The 21855-nt window shown below is 43.0% G+C and overlaps 1 protein-coding gene across 1 annotated transcript in view; it reads left to right on the top strand.

The window, feature by feature from the left end:
- LOC147712444 (uncharacterized) overlaps positions 1–21855 on the top strand; it is a 399151-nt gene that overhangs the window by 250823 nt on the left and 126473 nt on the right. Inside the window, exon 5 of the mRNA XM_086923116.1 lies at positions 2054–2191. Within this exon, the coding sequence (XP_086779242.1) occupies positions 2054–2191 (138 nt within the window). The remainder of the gene's footprint in view (positions 1–2053; positions 2192–21855) is intronic.

Raw genomic sequence — 21855 nt, 5'->3', positions numbered from 1 at the left:
AAAGTTTGACCTGTTGGTGTTGTAAATAATGATGCAATGCCAATACCTCAAACTTTCAGTGATGCAAGACCGATTACATTCGAAATGCTTGTTTAAATCTTGTGAAGTTAATCAACCGTGCCATTCCAGAATAAAAGATGAAAAAACACGTTTTTCTTTTTGCCAGCTCTATGTATTTTAGAGAAAAACAACTCTGTGAACCCCTTCTGTCAAACCTGTTCCTGAAAAATCTATATAAATAAAAATGTAACTGTTTGTTCAAAATCTCAAATCTCCAAAAGTTCTTCACCGATTACTTTGAAATTTTGACACAATGTTGCATTCGAATACGTACGTGTTTTTATATACACAACGTTGGATTTGAATATGCGCGTGTCCGACAGGTGCGTGTTTTTAATCGAAAGCACAAACAGACAAATAAAAATGTCAATGTGCGTTTGATAAAAATCTTAAATCTACAAACTTTCTTCACCGATTGATTTGACATTTTGACACAACGTTGAATTCGAATAAGCGCATGTTTATATATACACAACGTTGTATTTGAAAAAGCGTGTGTCAAATACGCGCGTGTTTTTAATCTAAAGGACAAACTGACCCTATTGATTGGGTTGCTGCGCAACAACAATAATAATCGCATAGAGCCAATAGTCTACATATATTAGGATAGACATTTGGTGTCAGGATGGCAGACTGGGAAGTGGGTCGAGGGAGGGGGAAGGAGTTGGTTCACTTTGCAACATTAGCGTGTGAGACCGGGAAGTGGGTGGAGGGAGGGGGTAGGAGTTGGTTCACTTGGCAACATTAAGAAAGGACGCATAGAGATAATAGTCTACATATATTAGGATGGACAGTTGGTGTCAGGATGCCAGACCGGGAAGTGGGGGGACCAGGGGGGAGGAGTTGGTTCACTTTGCAACATTTGCGCATGTTTATAGATACACAACGTTGGATTTGAATACGCGTGCGTCCAATACGCGTGTGTTTTTAATCGAAAGGTCAAACAGACCCTATTTTTTTGGTTGCTGCGCAAAAAATACAAGGGACGCATATAGACAATAGTCTACATATATTAGGATGGACAGTTGGTGTCAAGATGGCAGACCGGGTAGTGGGTGGAGGGAGGGGGAGGAGTTGGTTCACTTTGCAACTCAAACAGGCCCTATCGATTTGGTTGCTGCGCAACAAATACAAGGGACGCATTTAGACAATAGGCTACATATATTAGGATGGACAAAAACATATTGTATACCCACAGGCATTGTGAAATTAAACATATTAGAAACGTGCGCTTACTCTTTTCTTTCTCTTCCATTTAACCAGACTGAGCCACAGCAACGCGTGGCCGGGTACAGCTAGTTTTAAAATAAATGTTCTTCACTAAAATGACAAACTAGGATTTCATATTCTTTTTTCCTGTTTCCTCTTTTCTTGTCTTGCTTGCAGTCATCCCCCTTATACTCCTCATTTTTCTCCAGTTCTTTTCTTGGTTGTGGGTGTTTTTGGTTAGCAGCTTATAAGGCATTACCATGTGATATTACACACTGGTGCTATATTTTGCCCAGCATGTTCTGCAGACACTTGTTTTTACAGTGGCAACATAAAGTAAAAGCAGAGCAAGTCTTGCAAGCATTGATGGATCAATAGAAGTCATTTAGTTAAGTTAAAATAATGAATAAATACTGTGGTACACTTCTTACCCTTTCATGTGAGGAAAGGGTAGATGATGTAATACTCCAGTGTTGGTATTGTGTGATATTAAGTATATCATCGAAATACATTGACATCCTCAATGAAAAATAATGACATTAGTCTCAAAGAGGGCCTGTCACCGAGCAATCTGTCTTGGGATTGGATACAATTCCCTTTTACCAAATAGATAAAAAGCTGGAACTAAAGTTCTAAATCAAATACGTGTTTCTTTTTATCTGTAAGACCACACTTCTGAAAAGCTTTCTGTTCACATGTTATTGGCACGTTCAACTAATATCTTTATAGGAATAAAGACATCAGGGTACAATCCATGTTCACGTTATTCCATTTGTTTTTCCAGAGTTATATGGAAAGATACAGGAAGTGGAGCAGCAAAAGATGTCACCATTTATCAGATGATACCACCCTCTGGATACGCCTGCTTGGGGAATGTAGCAGTTGACAACCACCACCAACTGCCTAATACCAATGCCTACAGGTAAGTCACTACGAAGAGTGAAACCGATGTGCTGGCTTCCAGAATCCAGGCTTGATGTGGGACAAGAGCACAACGTATCCAGGAAACCAAAAAGTACTGGTAAAATGGTGGAACTGAGATTTAAAATCAATGCATAATTTCGATGGGACACAGTATCGAGGACAGAATATTGAAAAACATATTGACAAGTACGGCTAGATTTTCGATACCTAAATCCATATATATACATATATATGTGTGTATGTGTGTGTGGGTGTGTACGTGTGTGTGTTTGCGTGTGTTTGTGTGGGTGTGTTTGTGTGTGGGAGTGTGTGTGGTACATATGTCTTTAAGGTACATAGATGTAGAATTAGGAATATTAAATCAATACTTACTTAATTTGCAATTACCATTTGAAATTTCTTCCCTCAATATTCGTCCTCGATATTCTTGTACTACAATACTGTTGGTGTTGATATTCAGTAGTACAACCAAAACCGCTTAGACATGAGTTTGTTATTAAAGTCACGCAATATATAAAGTTACAATTCAAAAGTAAATATTTAAGCTAAGTCACTTAAGTCAGAAACTACTCAAATCAGATCACTGATAGACAAACATCAAATGGATAAAAAATAAAGATAATCATGTAAAGGGCTAAAAAAAGAGGATCATATCTAACAGGAGTCAAAAGAGTTTTATGTTTATTTATTTAGATTTCTCTAGCCTATCATTCGTGTTTGAACCAGTTTAACAGCCTCAAAAATTACAAGTCGAATTTTCTCTCAAGACATCAGAAAATTCACTTTGTAACTTTGTTTTATTTGATATTTACGGCATCTAAACAACTGTACAATGAGAATCATTTTAGCACATATTATCAAACACCTGTCAGTAGTGATTTTCACAGCGAGAGGAAAATTACATATTCCAACACAATTACACATTCTGTTCACTCTTGGCAATCCGTTTCAGCTGAAGGTCATTGACTTCTAAATTTAGTGGTTCTGATTGGGCCACAACAAGTCTGCTACTTGCCATGCCGACATATATTATGCATTGATATGTTATTTCCTTCACCAGTCTCTCTGTACAGCCTTCCAAGTTTTGCAAACAAACTTAAGGTTTGAGATATTGTTAATCAGAGTGATGCTTAGTGAGAATGAGGAAGCCAGTGTGTTTGCTAAATAGCAATTCCTTGAATGCCTGACAATAAAGAAAAATAGCCCTGACTATTGGAGTGTGAGAATTTTTAATTATGCATGCTCATTGTGGACTATCAGGAAATTCGACCAATGAGGTAGCAGGCAATTTCACGGGTATACTATAGCTATGCAATAGGTATTAAGAACTGTCCAGGCTACTCTACCTGAAACCCACCATTGTTCAATTAGAACGTGCAGCCTGTAATTGTGACTTTCTTCTTGATGTCCCAGGCAGGGACTTCCCAAATCAGGAAATGGTGGGGAAGCAAGAGACGCTGACTTTGACCCACTTCCCCATCCACCATTTCCTACCCAATGATGTCCCTGGTCACAATATTAATCAAGCAGAAAATTGAAGTCTCGCATGTTGCAGCAGGGATCTAGGAGGGCGTTGACTGGTGCTGTGAAAGGTACGGGTAGGTGAGGTGGGCTATAAGGGTGTTACTAGGCTGTGATCCATTGCAGAAGGGTGGGTGGGTCCTGCAGGACACTTTCCCACCGATCTCATCACTGTTTGGTGGGATTGTCTGTGTTGGCTTCCCAGAGGTTCAGGTCAGCTGACATGGCCGATGATTGACAAGCAGTGCACAGCCCCTGTTTTCATAGCATCCACATTTTCTGTTTTTGAAACTACTTATATCAATGTACTTTGCAAAGCTGCTCATAGGTATAAGAAAAGTTTTGTTTTGCATGTTATGAGGCTTTGCAGTTTAACACACTCCTATCTGGCAAAACCAAACAAACATGTAACAGAAATAACTGTTGAGCTCTAAGAAAAAGAATGAAGGGTATAGGCCTGAGCCCACCTATCCTTTAGTACATTTATCTGAGTAGCTAGCTTATTGCAAACCCTGCAGCTTGGAACAGACTGATAAATTGGTGAGTTTGAATAGTAAATCTTTCGTGGCACTGAGCTCTATACAGTGACTGCCAACAACTATAAACACCTGTGATCACTCACACATTTGTTAGGAGGATTGTCGCTGCCATAGCTCCTATCAGGCCAGTTCTCTAGGATCTGTGAGACACCGATAGACTACCTCCCACTGTACAAAAATGCAAAAGAACCCCTCTTTTTGGGCTCACATAGTAGTGAAAGTGAGCTGCAGTGAAGACTGGTGATCTTTGAAAGTAGTTGACCATAATACTGGCCAGGAGTTCACCTCATTTTTTTCAAAGTTTGCCTCACTCACAGTCAATTCGTCTTACATTTACTCTCCTGCCCCTCACTCACTCTAACTCACATTCTCTCACTTACTCATTCTCACTCATACTCACTCCCACTCGCTGTTAATCACACACAAATGTACTCAGACTCACTGGTTCTCTTTCTCACTTATTAGAACACGTACACTCACTCACTGACTGAGCCCTGGCGAAACTGTATCTGCTGCACCATTGATACCTAAACCCATGACTCTCATCCACTCCTTTTCACAACCTACAATCAACCACTCCTTCTAGCACACTCACACACCTTCAATCCCTCCCTCCTACTTTATTTCACGTATTCATATATACTCCCAAAATTAGATTTCACCTCACTGTCACTCTCATTCACTCTCTCAAACACAATCACACTTTCCCTCAAAGCCATTGACTCTTAATCACTCACAAACAAACTCAAAAAGACATGCAAACATGCATGTAGAAATAACATTTGTTTGTACTTACCTTGATTACTTAGCTGGCACCTCAAAGGCGCCATGGCAGCAGTCTAGCAGAAATCTGGCGCTGGACATTGAAAGCTGAAAGCCATGATTTCCAGTGAGGAGTCAGCAAAGGCTCTATGCATTGGCTTTTCATTGGCTTCTGGGATGTATTGATTTGTGGCCTGCCAGCCATATTTTAGCAGATATTATGTGCTGCCTGAGGCATTCTCAGTATGTCTGCTAAAAAAAATGGATTGTGCCTGTGTGAGGGGATTATAGTGGAACTAGGCCCCTCAGACATGCACAAGCCAGATATCCAGCTACAGAGTGTTTCATTTTGAAACAAATCTCTGAATCTGGATCATGCCTCAGCCCCCTCTTCCTGCCATCGGGAGCCTGTAGACACGACCGAGATGGCTGACCTGCGCACCAACACTGTTCATAAAAGCTCAAAACTTGTGTTTTCACAAACATAGCTAAATGGAAAAATTTACAGGGGCCTCACAGGCAGCAGGTGTGCTGAGCCATGATGCCCCTGATAAGGAGCAGCTGTGAGATCTCGTGGATAACTCGTGTAGGGTAATGCAGGTTTAGAAGCTCCGATACAGACAAAAACATCACTGGTTTCAAAAAGGTGAAGGCCTAGTAAGGTCTATATCTTTACATAATTCATGTTGGGAATAGTATAAAGCAGGAGCCTGCATTTAGATTGCTCTCCACCTAATGCAGTGATCATTATCCTCTCAGGTCTCAAGATGCAAACAAACAGAAAAACAGTGAACACAGGCATGTTCATTAATCTACTGCATCTGTCATTTTTGCAGCAAAAGCTTAGGCAGGGAAACAGATGAACAGATTGCTTGACGATTAATCCTCATGTCAACCAGAAGGGTGGGGTTTCTCAGGCGGCTCAATGGAGACTGCAGAAGAGGTCTTTATAGAATGCGATGGGGCAGAGTTCCTGGTTGACCCTGGAAGTTTTTAACCTTCTCCCAGTGGTTCCTAGGTTGAAGAAATAGAAACCTTCTAAGGGGGATCACTGATACACCCGGTCCTTTAAACCAACAAAGAAGAAGTTGGCACGGAAGCTGTAATATAAAAACAATGCATGTATTAACCTCACATGAGGGGGACTGCGTCATACGGTACCCTCAGCCCACTGTAGGAGCCAGTCTAAGGAGTACAGAGAACAGGGACCTTATATGTGCATTTGTTGCCTAGTCAGCATAAACCCAAGGGAAGGTCCTGGCATATACAAGCATGCTTGTTGACTAATATGGGTATACAAAATTTACTTGCTCAACAAAGTGGGAGGAGAGACATTTCTCCTTACATCAGCAAGAACAGCCTGACAGTTCTACACTAGGAGCAAGTGTATTCTACCAGCTAGGCCTTTCTGAGCATGTGCAAGGCTCTGGGAGAGGGAGAAACACATGGAGAGCACATGGCTAACTAAAATGGCTGCCAAGAACAAAATGGCTTTCAGCTCATGCTAACAGTGATTCCTGCAATCTTTAACAAGGTACCCCAGGAGGAGTTTTAAGATCCTCCCAGTAGTAAGGCCTACACCAGTTTGTTTTGACACTCCCATAGGTGGATGGGGAGAGTTTGTAGTGACAGCTTCTTGCACAATGCAGTCAACCTTCTTAGTATGAGCAGTTATATGCAAGGTATTTAGGCAGATGCAAGTTGTTGCAGCACAGCCCTGTGTATTTATGGTCAGGAGCAGTAAACGTGAGTGCCTGAACCAGTTCTGATTCAAACCAGGTGGTCCTGCTGGTGTTTATTTGCACTATTAAAACTGAAGAACTTTGGCTGTAGCTGTGTTCTTTTTGGCTCTCTTGTTAGCCAGTAGGAAATCCTGTCTCAGGAAACAAAAAGGCCAGTGTAACTCATCACCTGAAGATGGAAACACAACCACAGTAGCTTGCCAGAAGGGTTTGCTCCAGACAGTGGTGGGCTAACTCAGTGACCCATCAGAAAATAGTGGTTTATCAAAAGGTTGCTTGAGGCCCTCTTAGTGGTCAGATCTCAGACTGGACTGTTGATTTCAGAGACAGGTTTATACACAACATATGAATCTTGGGTTTTATGGAAAGTGGGACCAGCACTCTGATCTCAGGCTGGCTTTTATCACAGGAAGCTGTTCCTCATGGCAAGGTTCAAAGCAACTGATCCTTCATTGAATGATTCTTTGGATGGATTGTTTTGACAATCCATTCCCCAAGGACACAATATCTCCAGAATAGACCGCGCCATCCGCCTAGGAGGAGGAATCACCATTGTCCACAAATCCATCCACCCTTCACCTGAGCACACTCCCCGACGAGCCCACAGACCTGATGGAACACCTTCACTTCAAGATACTGGCCAGCCCCACCTCCACCCTCCGAGGAACCCTCGTCTACCTACCTCCTGGACCCCGCAGACTTTTTGTCAACTCCATCACGGACATCATCTCCCCGCATGCCATCGCGTCCACCAACTACACCCTACTGGGAGACCTCAACTTCCACCTTCACAACCAAGTGGACCCCAGCACCACATCCCTCCTAGACAACCTCCACAACATTGGACTCCAAATCGTGACCAAACTCATGCTCTCACAGGACACAGCCTCGACCCCCTCTTCACAACAGGAAAGCCCATCACCTTCAGCCACACCACCGAACTACCATGGACTGACCATTGATGCATCCACTTCACCTTCAGAATACCCACCATCCACAGACACCAGCACCTGCTCCTACGAAGAACCTGGACCAGAATCACTGATGACCATCTAACCTCATCACTCAGCAACTCCACCCCAACCATTGCGGAAAACGACAACCCCAACACTGCAGCGCGAACACTGCACAGATGGATCTCCGCCAGCACCAACACCCTAGCCCCCCTCAAGAAAAATGACAAAACCCACGCCAAGTCGCACTTTCTGCCACCTCGAAAAGGCCTGGAGGAACATCAAATCCACAGAAGCCCACAACAACTTCAGAGCCGCCACCAACACACACCACTAAATCATCGGAAAAACAAGGAAAAAAGCATTTGAAGATAGAATCTACACTAATGCACAAGACAGCAAAGAACTCTTCAACATCATCAAGGAGTTCGCCCAACCCACCAGCGAGCCCGCCGACATCCATCCCTCACAAGACCGCTGCGACAAACTCAGCACCTTTTTCCACCACAAAATCAAGAGCATCTACGAAAACTTTGACGAAGACAACCAACACACTGAACCCTCACCAACCACCCCCAGCACCTTGAAGACAGCGATCTACAGCTGGGCATCCCTCACCACCGAAGACACACTGAAGACGATGAATTCAAACCATTCCGGGGCCCCCATGGACCCTTGCCCCCACCACATTTTCAACAGAGCCGCCAACACCATTGCACCCATGCTCTGCACCACCATCAACTGCTTCCTGGCAACTGCCTCATTCCCCGATGACTTGAAACACGCAGAGATCAACCCGTTCCCAAAGAAACCCTTGGTGGACCCCACTGACCTCAAAAACTACAGACCCATCCCCCTTCTCCCATTCACAGCGAAAGTCATCGGGAAAGCCATCAACAGCCAACTCGCCACATTCATCGAAGTGCACAACATCCTCGACTCCTCCCAATCCTGCTTCAGAAAAAACCACAGTACGTAAACAGCCATCCTAGCCGCAACAGATGACATCTGCACCCCACTGGACAAAGGAGAAATAGCAGCCCTCATCCTTCTCGACCTCTCAGCGGCATTCGACAGTCTCTCACCGCACCCTAATACGCAAACTCCATGACGCAGGGATCCAGGACAAAGCCCTCGACTGGATCCGATCCTTCCTCTCTGGCAGAACGCAGCGGGTCAGACTCCCCCCTTTCCTCTCAGGCCCCACTCCAACCACCTGCGGAGTCTCCCAGGGATCCTCCCTAAGTCCTATGCTCTTCAATGTCTACATGGCTCCGCTCGCCCCCATCGTCAGAACCAATGGACTCAACATTGTGTCATATGCAGTTGACACCCAACTCATCCTCTACCTATCCAATGAACCCAACAACGAAAGACACAACTTTCAAAAAGGCATGGAAGCCGTCGCCAAATGGATGAAAAACAGCTGCCTACAACTACACACCAACAAAACGAAAGTACTCATCATGGGGCCAAACCCCGACGCTTGGAACGACATCTGGTGGCCCCCCGTCCTCAGAAGCCCGCCCACCCCTACAGACCATGCACGCAACCTGGGAATCATCCAGGACTCAGATCTCAAAATAGACCGTCAGATCAACTCCGTCTCATCCTCCTGCTTCCACACCCTTGGCCTCCTACGTAAGATCTTCAAATGGATCCCCCTCGAACACAGAAAGACCGTCACTCACGCCCTGGTCACCAGCAGACTCGACTAAGGCAACACACTCTATACCAGAATAAACAAAAAACTCACCTGCAAGCTAAAGAATATCCAAAACACCGCAGCTGGACTTGTCCTCAACCTGCAAAGACGCTGCCACATCTCCCAGCACCTGCACACACTCCACTGGCTCCCCATCGAAGCTAGAGTCACCTTCAAGATGCTCACCCATGCTCACAAAGCCCTCCATGACACCGGACTAGCAGACCTGAACAGCTGACTCAAATTCCACGCACCCCAAAGGACCCTGCGATCAGCCCAGCTCTCCTACGCCGCAGGCCCCGCACCAGAAAGACCAGATTGGGAGGCCGCTCCTTTTCCTTCTCCACCTCAGACAGACAACATTGCTCCACATCTTCACAAGAAACCTCAAAATGTGGCTCTTCAATGGTAAACAATGTTTACCACAAATCTTTTTTCCCGCAGGGAACCACAACAATCAATCAAGGTGTTTGTTAAGGGAGACTACTTACCCGTAAGGGTCTCAAGGTGCTGGGGGGGCAAAGGGGTTTGCATAAGCATGGGCAGAAAATCCGTTACGCTCGCGGATTTTGCGGATTTTCGGTAAATTCGCAATCCGCGAGATTCGCAAATTTCCCGCAAAATCCGCAAATTCGCACGCAGCGGATTTTTTTTCTTTGCGGTGTAAGTTCGCAATTGCGAACATGTAGGTGCGGCAGGCAGCAACAATCTCGCACTCGCGAAATTACAAAAAATTGCAATTCCGCACAAGAAATCTACTAGCAAGCAGCATAGACCTTCTGAAAATGATTATTTTTATCAGAATAACTCCTCAAGTTGACATTTGCCTGCACTTTTTTAGATTTGAGGCCTTTTGATTTTCTTTGGATAACTTTTGGATTAGAAATCAACTTTCTCATATAAGCTTGGTGGGGCATTAAAGTTGCTGTAATGCTGCTCTGCAGAAAAACGAGTTTTGCAAAAGGGAAAGCAGGTTCAAAAGTTCAAACTCATCATTAGTAACCGTTCCCTGTAGTGCTTCCTGACAAGGGCCCCTCCAGAGTTCAGTTGCTATTTGCAACAATTGTATGACCCTGCTCTGACCCTCACAGCAGGCTCATAGAATAGCTACAAGTAGGCCACAAAGGTCCTGGAAAAAAAAATTGCACTGCAACAGAAAGCAAATTACAGATAAGGATGCAGGTGCCAGACTGGAATTTTAAAACAGTGACACATTAATAAATCAACCCCAAATTAATTCATGTCAGTTGAAGCAGGCAGGTGTGCTTGCTTTTTCCCCCCATAATCTACAGTGATGATGAACCAGAGGGTGGCATAAGGCATTGATGTACCAGAGGGTGGCATGGGTAAAACAGAGGGTGGCAGGGGTGAAACAGAGGGTGCTGGGAACCTATGATGATGAACCAGACGTAGAAACAACATAATCGTGACCGTTGCGAGCCGACATGTAAGTTCGCAATTGCGAACTGTTACAAAACCCTCGCGAACTGTCCGAAATCCTTGCAAACTGGCAGAAATCCTTGCAAACACACAAAAAAAATCCGCGAATTCTCGCGAATTTGCGGATTGCGAGTTTGCAAATTTGCAAAATTTGCGAACGCCAGATTCGCAAAATTCGCCCATGCTTAGGTTCGCAGGTTCCAGTCCATCAAGGAGGGCGTCTGTCGAAGAGGAATGTATGATGTTATCCCGCAGTCTTTTTCCCCGCAGGGAATCACAACGCTGTCGTTACAACGACCACGTTGTGATTCTGCATACCATTACTCCGCAAGTCGGAACAGAGACTTGCGGAGGGGGGGAAAGGTGTTGGATTTAAAATCCAACACCTTTCCTATTGTCCGCACAGACTGGTGTTGGAATAGTAAATTATACTATTCCAACATCCTGCGACCCCCCTCCGCAAGTCGTTGTTCCGACTTGCGGAGTAATGGTATGCGGAATCACGACACAGTCGTTACTGTGCAGCATTTCTCAGGGGTCCCATGCTACTAGACACATGAGCAGGAAAGAATGCCATATCAGCCTGAAATTGAGAAATTGCTCGAAGGATAGGACAGGTATACTGTGCAATGAACCTTCATCACCTCAATCCCCAAATGAAACACTTTGACAAGGAATATGTACAACTAAAAGACAACAAAGTTCACTTCCATGGGTTACATGTAAGGTCTAAAGACCCGTCCTGTCATGAACAGCACCAAACTAGAGTCTTCAGGTCACCCAGAACACACTGCAAAAACGAAAGGTGGAATTTCACAATACCTGACTTTCGCAGCCCCACCACAAGCCCACTACACTGGGATAGTTTGCACACTAGAACACACACCTGTGCCATAGAACTGGATTCCACAGTGCTCTAGAAAGTCTGCATATTAAAACATGACATTATTTAACAGTAACATTTAGGCAAGAGAGACGGTTTGGGGACACAGCTCTGGGACTATTCCTCACATTCTAGTACAACTAGAAACAACATCCTGAAGAACATCAAAAATGCTTCAGAATAGTTGTACTTTTAATGGTTCAATTTATTTTTCAAACTGAGTAATCATAGTGTTCTTACTTTAGTATTGATAGCTATAATAAGGTTGATAATAACCAAATCTAATTAGAGCTACAAAAGTAAAGTTTAACATTGAGGGAATGAGGGCTGGGCAATAAGAAGAAATTACAGTAAAAAACATAAACTGGAGACCTCATCAACATTATCTACATAGTATGCCTGGAGAAAGGATGGAAATCTAAGCAGTTCTGGGCAATGTATGTCTTGGGGCATTAGAACCGACAGAAATAAATGTAAAACAACATCCAAATTTATTTCAATGTGAAAATGAGGAGGTCAGACATGTAGCAGAAGATATTTTTGACGCTTTTTTATGGTTGATTTATTGTTTCAAATTCGGTTTGTGATTGCTCATCCTTCTTCAGAGAGACAAAGTTAAACCTTTGGTCGGAACTACGGGCCATATTTATGGGACAGTCATGCAGCGCAAAGCAGCAAGTTACCTTGCTGTGTTACATGACAGGGAAAGGGCAGGAATGTTCTGTATTCAAAAGAAATATGGCACATTCTTACCTTTGTGTCTGCGCTGGTGCTAATTTGCCTGTCTAGGGCCAACGCAGGCACCCTTGCACTACAGTGCAAGGGTGCCTGTGTTGCATGCAGAATTGTTTTTGTGCAGGAAGTTGCACCTTTCTGTACCAAAACAATCCAGAGCGGCATATTCCTCTTTCTATATGTGCTGCGAAATACAGCACACATAGAGAGAGGAAGTAAGGAAGAGAAATAAAGATATTTCTCCTTGTTATGCCTCCCCTGAGAAGGCATATCTGTTTGCCCCATTCCTAGGGCTACCACTATTGGTAAACACCCCCACAATAATCGGAGTTGCATGGGATCATCCCTGCCCATGGAATGCCTTTCCAGGGCAATGTAACACAATGTTGTCATTTGTGCTGCGTTGCATTATTCCAGAATTATGAAGTCTCTCAGGGCCAAACTAAGTGGCCTTGCATGGCTTCATGAATCTCATTTTTGAGTTCTTTCAAGCATGCACCATGTTGGGTGAAGCAAGTGTGATGCAACTAGCCTCATAAATATGGCCACAAGCCTAATGTTTAAAAAGAAAGCAAGAGTATGTCAGAACCCTTTTAATTGAGCATTATTTTGCTTGTTTTCATTTGTCTTCTACTAGGTAGTTTACAAATCCTTGCATGTCGTCACTTTATGATGAATTTTGTCTCCAGCAGTTGAGGCTTTCCTCGAGTTGCCTTTAATTATGGAAGGTAATATTGAACCTGGGTGTGGTATTTGCTAGGAAGGGTGTATTCTCTCCATTCCAAGTCCTGCACCTTGCAATCGAGGTAACATTGTAATGCTACATGTTTCACATAGTAATACTACATGTTTCACAGCTTTCAAGCTTGAAAACTCAAAATGTGCAGTATTTTCCTTGCACAATTTGTGCCAGGCTAAATGTTGCGAAATGGCAATATTTGTATTTGAAAAGAAAATATCTAGTTGTTATTGTTGCAGGGTGACAAAACTCCCAATACCAGTATAAAATCATGGACTCTTCTTGACAATGCAAAGACCGTATTTACTAACTGTTGCAACGGTGAGAGAAACACTCCAGACTGCACCTCAGCCCTGCTCATGCTACCTCTGGGGTTGTTCTTAAATGGCTGTTCGAAGACAGACCTTCTTATACATATCAATACAAGAGTTTATTATACATAGTAAATAATAGTTGACTTGCAAGTTACAGATTTGAGTCAGGGAAATGCACTCAAAGACATGTGACCTTACAACCTTGAATGAACTAAACGATTACACATTCTTCAATATACTTCTGATAATGCTTAATGACAGAGCATTCTTTGGCCTATGAATGTGTGTGTGTTTCATGGTGGATGCAAGTGTGTGCTGGCAGCAGTGTGTGCCTGAGACCTTTGTGTACTCACACCTCAGTTTCTTTACTGTAGTCATTGGTTAATCAAGCATCTTTGTGCTCTGGGCTGATTTGATTATGAATCCATTGTTTAATCAGACCATAATCTGTTTGCAGACACTGTATGTCTGTATGTCTGCTCGACATGAGTTGGCCTTTAACTGAAAATCATTTTAAGTTTCCTATTCCATTGAATTCTTAAGTGAACTTTTCACCTTGCTCGTGTCAGTGTGGGAGTTGGGCCTAAACTGGTTCTCAACCACAAACAACTGTGTGTTTTCTGCGTGGGCTTGATGTTGTGCGATATTTTCATGTTTTATATTTTATACAGCGTGTTTATGTTTTATATTTCCTACAACATTCCTACCTATAGTTGATATATCAACTACTTAATTTAGATTTTAATCTGTCCTGCCTTGGCACCTTTTCTCCTAATACATTCCAGAATTACTTGGATCACACTGTATACTAGTAGTAAGACCTCAGTTGTGGGAAGCAAGGCCCACAACAGTCCCGATTTCCAGGATGACAGCTATCCAAAGCAACCACTGAACCAACTACCTGGAGCACCTCCTTCATATATAATTTTAGTATGTAAATTATGCAGTGTCTGTATTGCCTCTGACAAAGTTCCATTATCTGCATCATTTGCTGGAATAAACGTGCAACATGTGATTTCTATCTTTTTGCATACTCCTCCCTGTATGGCTGTCAAAAGGTCATGTACATAACAGTGTTTAGCAACATCATTCTTATGGCACACAGTTCTTCTTTTATGGGATTGCTTATGACTGTGAGGAGCTTCCACCATGTGATCTGGAGCAAATGAGCAAGTGCTTAAGCTTAAACAAATGGCAAGATTCTCCCAAAGAAAAGTTCAGCATTGGTGAACAGGCAATACTCCTGTGTAACTTCATTCCAAGTGCTTGTGCCATAAAATGCTGCAGTTCTCGTCCTGTTGTGGTATAGCAAGGTCGTTGGACAGCTCATGGAGTGTTTATGCAAAGTGTATATGTTTAATCCAAGAACTAACAAGACTGGAGCATGCAAAGTCACAATGGAACAAATACCTCCCCAATGTGGTGGTAGCTGAGCATACAATAGGTTTCCACACTTCCAAAACAAATCCATGAGGCTGGAGGTGCCACCCTGCATGTCGGCATGGAATACTGTGATCTTACAACCAATATTCTGGCCTACTTGGATGGTGCAATTTCCCCTGAAACATAAGGTGGCAGAAATTAGTTTCATGACAGTCTGGGAACTTACAGCGCGATCTACCCAAGTGGAATGGAAGATGTTCTTGTCCCAGGTAGGTGTACATTTCCCTATTGCATCCTGGCTGACATCAGTGCCATTCCTTAAAGACATGGCCCTACAGGAATATTCAATGTTGGGATGCCACTGATCGCGGGCAAAGACTGACTCTGTTACACTAAGCCCTGGCCTTCGAACACAGTCTGGGGCAATGGGTTTGCAAAATAGTTGTAGCACTCAGTTGGTGGACATGCTGCTCCTAAAAATCTTAGATCTAGGACCATGTGGGTCTCATATATGATATTTCTTCCCTGATGTCCTGCCTATCTGTGAGAATGTATTTTTGGTAAGGCGCCATATTTTGTAGACACTTGTTAACTGCATATGGGCCATAATTCTACACAAGTACAGATTTGTTGAACATTGAGCTATGTCTGGGGGCACTTCTTTTGTGAAATACATACTATCTGAACCAGTAGCAAGAGGAATTAGGGAGCAAATGAAGCATGACTCATTCATGGTCTCTGCACCACATGTTATCTGACAATTAGCATGGGCATTATGGGTAACATTGTTATTAGAGAGCTCTATCTGGACGTGGAAGACATTAGAATTAGAGATAACTTTTCTATCAAAGAGAAGAAAGGATAGAATTAAGAGACAAAAAAAAGCATATAAACAAAAATGCATATCTTTTGTCGTGTCCTTTAAACAATAGCCCAAAAGCATAGTTGAAGGGGGTGCTTTGATGGGACAATCTTTATTTCCCCCCCTTTTGTTCCATTTGGATTGTTCATTATTTTTGGTGAAAGGCTGGGTCGAGAAGTACATTGCTGTGGTGGATCTAGGTATCCCACCATACACCTTGAGGGTGGTTGGTGTGACCATGGTGACTGTGCAGGGGCCCTCAAAACATTTCTCCCTCCATTTACAGACCCAGTTGTATGCAAACACTTGGTCTCCTATCAGCACAGTTGGGAGGTCTGACTTGGCTTTGGCATGCTTTTCTTTTTTCCTTGGTTAGCTGCTTTGATATGAACCTTGTACACTTCATCAATTCACACAAATACATAAGTATGTCATCACTCAGAGCTTGTGACTATCTCTCTGAATCATACTCCTTATTGGCGGAAACTTATACACTCATGGACCTTTCTGTCACTGTCTGATGGAGTGTCAAGTGTTGGTCTGAACTTGGTGTATTCCTTGGGGAGAACAGTTCTATTGGCTAACAGTATAGCCATTTCATGTTTGAGTTAGGTCATATTTTGCTGATCTTGCTCTTCAAGAGGCCATTCAGGCGCTCAATGATACCATTAATTTGGGGGTGGTACATAAGGGAAAATGTGTGCTTTATACCTAACTGTGTTGTAATATGTTCAAATATTTTATTAAAAAAATGAGTGCCATTGTCTGATCTTATCCCTTGTGGGATTCCCCATCGTGTAATCACTTCACGAATCAGAAATGTGGCTGCTGACTTGACGTCACAATGGACACATACTCCTAATTCAATCATTCTGGATAATGGCCAGACAACAAGGAGGAGGTACCAATAGTTACGAAACCTACCAATCATATCTACAAAGTACTGATAGAGGACTTTAAAAGGACCTTGTGGTTGCAGAATGGTGCAACATATCACTTTTAAGGTGGGATTAGGGGAAAACTGCTGTGCAGATACATGGTAATGATGTCATTCAAATTGGTGACAAACTAGGCTTATTAGATTTATGTTGCCAAATAATCCCTTTATGTATGGGCTGGCAAATTAATCTAATTTAGGGCTATTGCAAGCAAGCCCTATGGCTTTACTGGTTTTCCTGTAATTTGTTGTCTGTACACTAGGTCATCCCCTGACTGGACGCATCCTGTATCTTCCCATAACTGATTTTCGTGCAAAGGAACAGCTTCCTGCAGTTCTCTCAGGTGTCATTGTGCTATCTCAGTGTAGTAAGGTGTGTCCTTGTCTGTGGTAGTATTGGATCCAGACTCCACTGGTTAGGCAGTCTGAGCCATCAGAACAGGGGCAGGTTATGGGTCTGATGGTACCTTTTGGGGTGTGAGCCTAGTTGCATATTTAGCTGCCTGATATGCTAGTGTATTACCCCAGGACACAAAATGCTGTGCATTTGTGTGTGCTGCACAGTTCACAACCGCCACGGCCTGTGGCAACGCAAGTGCATCTATTAGAGCCTCTAAGACGTTCCTATGCATCATAGTACTACCATCTGATTTAAGAAACACTCTCCTGCTCCACCTCATGATGCTTGAGTACACAATGGTTGTTACATACGATAAATCAAAGTATATGGTCATTAATTTTCCTGCTCCTAAATTAAGGGCCCCTGTTAATGATGTTAGTTCTGCTGCTTGGGCAGAATAATGTATGGCTAATGTCAATTGTTCGATGGTTTGCAGTGTATAGAGGAACTGTGCTATTGCGCCTTGACTACTCCTGCCCCTCTGTGTCTAATTTCTGGCTCCTGGTAAATCGTAGAGGAATCGTCAACAAAGTAGGCAATTCTACTTGGTATAGGGTCTTCTGTGGCTTAACTGCATTTGTTGTGACTATATGTTGCACAGTAATGCGCATCCTCCTCAGGGTCAACTATTGGGTGGGCAAAGATTATTATATATTTTCTTTTTGGTCCTCATTTTCCACCATGGTTTCAGGAGATAAAGCCAAAAGAAAGCGACACGCTGCCACAGAAAACCTGGTAGGGACTGCTAGATGGTCAACGCGACTCCCAACAGCAATGTCAATTTTTCCAAGCCTCAAACTCAGAAGAAACCATAAAAGTGTGAAGTTACTGCAATCATAGCCTGGCCACAAGAAAACAGACTGGAATACCTTGGTACACCAGACGTGGCAGGGAAGTTAGAACCATCGCAGTATAATCATTGAACCATGGGACAAAAAAACCACAGTCAATTTCTCTCTTCTAGCCCTTAGAATGGAATAAAATAGGGACTTCAGGTCGCACCCGTAACCCCAAAAATAACAAGCAAGAGGGTAATTGAAACTTGAAAGCCCAAAGAGACCGAAAGAATCACCCTAATATCAACCCAAAATGAAGACAAAGAGGACACTCATAAAACATGTGGACGTCAGAGTCCACTGACAAACCACATCTAGCACATGCAACTGGAGAGTTTTTGGAACATTTGAATAGCCTAAGGGGAGAATAGTAGACTCTGTGAAGAGTGGAGATATGGTTCCTCTGGAGCCAAGCGGGCTTAACAATGTCCCACAGCACAGTGCATGAAGCTACCTACAGATTTTCTGGGTATGGCCCACCAAGGATGACCCCCATAGCTTCTCTGGCAGCAAGAATTCGCCATCCCCTTCATCAAGCATTACATTATACCATAAAAAAATCTCCTTTCTAACTGGTGGCTTATCAAGTAGTAGGGTCTCAAACTGACTACCCCCTCCCAGAGGAAGGCTGCTCCTAAGTGAGGTGTATGAATGAGCCCAACTAACGATCTGAAGATATTTAAATCTGGAGAGATTTGAGCCAGCTTCATCCTTCAGAGATTCCCATGTTAACAAAATGCCTTCCATAAATATGTCCCCCCAAACTTCTAAGCCTGCAGCTCTCAAAGGCAGAGCCAGAACATCTGCCAACCACTCCGGGGCTCCAGGGGATTCCCATAATGGTGACCTACTGGAAAAATACCCTAATTTTAGGAAGCCCCTGAGTTTAGCCCATGTTTACGCCAAGCCCTGCAATACCTTCAGCTTTACTTTCTTAAAAAAAGCTGGGGTCACCAAATTTAAACAGGAAAGCAGTCTGTGCTAAATTCGCCCCCCTCAGCAATGCTGAAAACATACAACCGATACACCAATCTGTAGGCATTTTTAATAACATACGGGCATGAGATAATTGAAATGCCCATGCATATAGTTGTAGGTCTGGAGCTGCTAAGCCGCCCTTTTCCCTACGCCGCCTAAGCTTTTTCCAGGCAATTCTTAAGATGTGTTTATTTCAAATAAAAGAACTAATATCACTTTGTAATTTTGATAAGAGTGATGGTTCAAAATAAAGAGGGATGGTATTAAACAAAAAAGAGACCTTAGTTAGTATAGACATTTTAATCAGATTTACTCTTCCCAAAATAGACAAAGGAAGCCCATGTTCACATTAGTCTATGACAATCCTTTGCCACATTAGGAAAATTAATAGAAGCAATTTTATTTATATCTTTAACAATATTAAGACCGAGGTACCAAAGACTTAGGCAGGGCTGGACCCCTGTCCCAAGATCTTTATCATTCCAGACCATCATTTTGGTTTTTGAGGGATTAACCTCATACCCAGAAACTTTCCCGAAATCCAAGGCTGACTAAATCACAGCAGGGAGGGCTGTACGTAATTCTGAGGTGAAAATCAAGATGTCGTCAGTGTACAGGGCCACCCTCTTCTCCCAGCCCCTATACATGAAAGACTTGATATTACTATCTTCCCTCAATCGTTGGGCAAAAGGCTCAATGTATATGTCGAATAGAAGAGGGGAGAGGGGGCAGCCCTGGCAAGTTCCCCTAGTGATAGTAATTGGATCTGACAGTTCCCCATTCACCAGCAGGCAAGCCATAGGATTGTGGTATAATAGGCTAACCGCGCGGCGAAAACCATCCCCGATATTAAACTTAGCCAAGACCCTCAACAGGTATGACCAATTCACTCTGTCGAAGGCCTTGGTAGCATCAAGCGTCAAAACCGCTAAGGGGAGAGCGTCTGTTGTTGCCATATCAATAGCCCCTATCAGATCATAAGAGAGTTCATAGAGCTGCCGACCCTTAATGAACCCTCTCTGATCTTGGTGTATAATGTCAGTTGCTACTCCCCCTAATCTTTTTGCCAAGATAGTCGCGAAGATTTTATAATCGACATTTAAAATCGATATTGACCTGTGGACCCACAGCACAAGGCTAGTTTCCCAGGCTTTAATAACAAAGTTATAGATGCACTATACGAAGAAGTAGGGGGTGGTAATCCTTTCTGAAAGATCTGATTGAGTAATGTGGTGAGAAAGAGGACAATAGCCGGTTCCAAAGCTCTATAGATTTTGGCTGGAAGACCATCGGGTCCGGCTGCCTTCCCCTTCTTGCTACTTACGATAGCCACTCTGACCTTCTCTTCAGTAATTATGTTATCAAGAGAGGTACGTTGTTCTGAGGTCAATGAGGGGAGGGTAATCGCACTCAGCCAATCCTCAATATTGGCTACTTCTATTTGTTTATTCGCACGATAGATAGTTTGAAAGAATTCTCAAAAAATTCTTCGTATATCAACGCTAGTAGTATAAGACACATTATTGTCAGTAATTGAGGCTATGTTATTTCGGACCTGATCAGTTTTAGCCTTCCAGGCCAATAGTTTCCTGCCCCTTCACCATATTGAAAGTGGGCTATTTTACTGGCCTCCCACTTTTCGAGAATACAAGAATTCAACACCGAGCCCAGCTGCCCCTTTAAAGAGATTAATTTGTTCTGCAAGACCCGAAGGTCATCAGAGGACAAACCTTTATTTAGATCGATTTCAGCTTGTGTTTTAATCAATTCCGCCTCAATGGATGCTACCTCTTCTCTATGGAGTATTCTCCTATAAGAAACTTTATTGGTAATAAGGCCCCTTAAGAAGGCCTTAAATGTATCCCATACACTCGTTGATGGGGCAGAACCAATGTTATTATTCATAAAGTGTCGGGCTTCCTTTATAAGAAAGGAAATATCATCCGTTGATGAGAGCAATGAGCGATCGTATGACCAAGATCTAGATGACATTTTAGGGAATGCAACAAGATCAAAAAAGACTGCTGAATGGTCTGATAAGTGTAAGGGAAGATAATATTTATTCTTAACAAAATCAGCCAAATTCTGACTAATTAAAACAAAATCATTTCGAGATTGATGATGATATTTATTGTTACGAAAAGAAATACCCTGACACTGACCAGACCTAATCCTCCAGATGTCAAGATAGCCCTACTGCTTCATGGTGTGAAGTAAAAAAAAACTGGTTTTAGAGAGGGCAATAGGACGACTATTTGGAGTTTTGTCGAGGATAGGATCGAGAACTATGTTAAAATCCCCAGCAAAAATAATCGGCTCTGAAAATGATAACACATGCGAAAAAATAGACTTCAAACCTGAGGGATCGTCCTGATTGGGCCCATACTACCCCAAAATAGTGTACTGAGCTCCTGTGATGATAACTGATACTATGACCCATCTGCCTCCTGGATCTACTAGTTTGGAAACTAGTTGCGCTTTCAGTGGTTTCTTAAAGATAATCGTCACACCCCTAATGTTCATAGGCTGCGTTGTTGAGACACTGAAGTCTATGTACCTATTTTTCTTTGTAAATGCATGGATTTCTGACTCAATAAGATGCGTCTCCTGGAGAACAATGACCTGCGCATCAGAATCCCGCAAATATTGCATAATTTTATCGCCTCTGGGTCTGGTGCGAAGGCCATTGACATTCCAGGAGAGGATTCTCACACTATTCATAGAGAGCAATAGCTTCCACCCTCATGTCTACCATCAACAAAGAAACGAATTCTGACCATCTAAAATTATAATACCCTACTGCAGTCCAGAAAGAACACGCCTCTCCAAAAATACTCCAAATCAGGCAGAAAACGAGGAATTTTTTATAATTTCTCTCTTGCCCCCCCACCTTCTTACCCAGTGCCCTACCCTGCCCCACCCACCCCCTTGCA

Source organism: Lissotriton vulgaris, chromosome 5, assembly GCF_964263255.1.
Source record: "Lissotriton vulgaris chromosome 5, aLisVul1.2, whole genome shotgun sequence".
Taxonomy (NCBI): domain Eukaryota; kingdom Metazoa; phylum Chordata; class Amphibia; order Caudata; family Salamandridae; genus Lissotriton; species Lissotriton vulgaris.
The sequence above is the reverse complement of the archived record's forward strand: the minus strand, read 5'-3'. Positions and strand labels throughout refer to the sequence as shown.